At 31.9% G+C, this 3,004-nt stretch overlaps 1 protein-coding gene across 1 annotated transcript in view; it reads right to left on the reverse strand.

The window, feature by feature from the left end:
- LOC108694864 (protein slit) overlaps nt 1-3,004 on the reverse strand; it is a 343,987-nt gene that overhangs the window by 15,042 nt on the left and 325,941 nt on the right. The window contains exon 13 of the mRNA XM_018204549.1: nt 1,441-1,591. Within this exon, the coding sequence (XP_018060038.1) occupies nt 1,441-1,591 (151 nt within the window). The remainder of the gene's footprint in view (nt 1-1,440; nt 1,592-3,004) is intronic.

The raw sequence follows: 3,004 nt of genomic DNA on the forward strand, positions 1-3,004 counted from the left end.
AAAATATTAATTTTTAGAGAAATTAATTTTTTTAATAAAACGTCGATCCATTGAACAAATCAGATGCGTAATTTACTGCGAATAATAGTCCAATCTCATTGTTCTTTTCCCATTGCACTCTACGATTTAATCAGGTGATTATCTGGTTCAACGATCGAATTAATATTCGAACTGAGCGACGAGAATTCTCTACAGACGAGTAATATTCATCCTAACCACTCGTCTGGACCGTCTCGACCGATCGATTGGCTTGTCCAATACTTAATAATTTGAAGTGAATATTTTACTCATAAAAAAATAATAATCTAGAATACATATTGTTTAATAAAATGTTTCACTAATTGTAAAATAATTGTAAACTAAAAATCTAACTATCTGCTAGCCAAAATTGCAAAACGACGTATCAATTCAAAATGGATTAATGATCTTTACTATATAGTTCTTTTTATTTCCACTATTATCATTACCTAGTTTAATTATACGAGCAATTGAATCATCACTTTTTAAATTATTTGAGATTATATCTTTTGGGATTATATTGTTTTATAGTTTCAATTTGCAATTTATCATGATCAGTTTATGTATATCTATGTTTATCTATGTTTAACATGCTAATTGTTATTAGCTAACTATAATTAGAGCTCATAATGTTGATTACTATTGTATTTATCAATATTGTTTCCATAATCTCATTCCTTAATATTGCTAATATTGCTACTTAATATAACTACTTAATACTTATTGCATGTATAAGTGTAATACCGTATTATTATTTAGAATATACATTATTTAGAGAAATGAATAATTTTTATAACTTGCAAACATTATTAAAAGTAATATTAATTATTACGAAATTGTAACGTATAATTATTCATTAAAAGCATCTCGTTATATGTTTAATTAATTATAAAACGATCAGAGACAAGAATACCTGGCAAAGCGAATGCGAGCTATTATTTAATATTCGAATATCAAAAGCATAAATATTTTGAAAAAATTTTCCTTATTTTCAACCGACTACCTCTACAGCGCGATGTCACATAGTATTTTGGGAGATACTAAAAATGTTCGCGGTACAAGTGCGTTCAGCATGACAAACATAACTGCACGAAATATATTGCGGATGCTGCTACATCCTGTATGACATAAATTGAGTTTGCCTTTAGTTTTCTCATTTTGCTCGCCCACGTACGTCTCTTAGTAACATCTCAACGTAACGATAAGTAAAATATTGTTGAAGAAAATTTTTTAATGGAATACATCTTTTGTCTGTCGAGTCTTTTCGTTGTCGACGACTTATTCATCAATGATGAAAAACGGAGTTTTATTTGGACAGGACTTCGATAGCATCAGTGATTAGTCGGGATTAACAAAGTCATTCTTTTTCTAGATTTCATACGTGGTAACTTAACACGCCAATTAAGAGAAGTATATACTTACAAAGTCGACGTGTAAAGCGGTAAGTCTTTTGGTATCGCAATTAATCTCTTGTTGGAGCAATCGACCGTCGCGCCGTTGCATGTGCATTGCGCGGGGCAAGCGCCAGGCAGAATGCACTCGCCAGCTCTTTTTGTTAGCAGTTCCTCGTCACCTACGGACAAAGGATAGAGAGTTTCTGGATATAGTCAAATTCTAACAATCGCGCCTGAACAACACTTCCGCACACATCATGTTCCTGATCCATACAACGCGAATAATATATACACGTCGTGCGCAAGCAGTCGTGTGATATCCCGGCCACAAATAAATGTTGCATTTCTTCAAAATTGTGGTCGAACATAATTATATGGTAAACGTAATGATGATGATGTCGATTCATTAACGATAAATTTTGATAATGAACAGTGTAATTAATGGCGTTGTTAAACGAAATCACTTGTATGTATGATGCCATATGTACTTGCACGTTAATCGAGTGTTTAACGACGTGCGTTAGTGTTGAGGGTTAAATATGTTTATGTATGAGTGCGACTACGGCAGAAATGATTTATCATCGTATTATACACCACATTACAAATTGCCGGGTGTGATATACGCATACGTAATTATATCGACGATACACATTGCAACATGTATAATGCCGTTTAGCATCTCGCATAGCGACTGTATTTTCTTCACGGCAGTCTAAATACAATAGTGGTTTTTATTCGTCAATCAAAGAGAAAGAAGTTAAATGTCATCAAGAATTAATTTTTTTTCTCTTTTCCAATGTATATTCGATTATTTCTCCCTTTAACATCGTATGCTTTTATAAATAAATAAAACTACATATCAAAAGCTATTGTTGATAACGATGATTAAAAAAAAAATTAATTTTTGTATTGAAGAATAATGCAACGAATAAATGATAAAAAACAGATATCTCACAGAAGTACAGCTTTTATTGTACAATTTATATCAAAATAAAACTGAGAAAAATTTGCTTGAGGCAAATAATGACATGAGAAATATAAATAATAAAAATAAATTTGCGTTTCCGTAAGTAAAGTTAAAAATGATTATTTTCCGTTGTCTTTTCTATCGTTCGCTTCGCCAATACTCTTACGTATTCGGATGGAAGTGCTGCTTAAGGAGCAACATTTGTTTCTTTCTACGAAGCACTCTCCTCCTAATTCTCGCGAAATCCTTCGTAATGCAGAAGCAAGGGTATCCTATAAATTTTTGCCGTGACCGGAGATGCAAGTTACGGAAGTTGTCTACAAGTTTAACGTTCGCAACGTAAGTTCCCGTTTACGGAACTACATGTAGCAGTTATGCGCACATTTATACTGGCATAAGTGCACATATGCGTTACTGTTTTTTTTTCTTAACTTTGAATTGAGTTTCATGTAAACGGGAATGTATGAAGTAAGTTGCAGGAACGGATACTGGATATTATCTTTTTTCCTGAATTATCTAAAAATTTTGCTAAATACAAAGATTAAGAATAATTCTATTAGTCTATATCAAAATAATGATATATTTCAGTAATCAATTTGGGAGTCTTAATTATACATATATATAT

Source organism: Atta colombica, unplaced genomic scaffold (genome assembly GCF_001594045.1).
Source record: "Atta colombica isolate Treedump-2 unplaced genomic scaffold, Acol1.0 scaffold125, whole genome shotgun sequence".
Classification (NCBI taxonomy): Eukaryota; Metazoa; Arthropoda; class Insecta; order Hymenoptera; family Formicidae; genus Atta; species Atta colombica.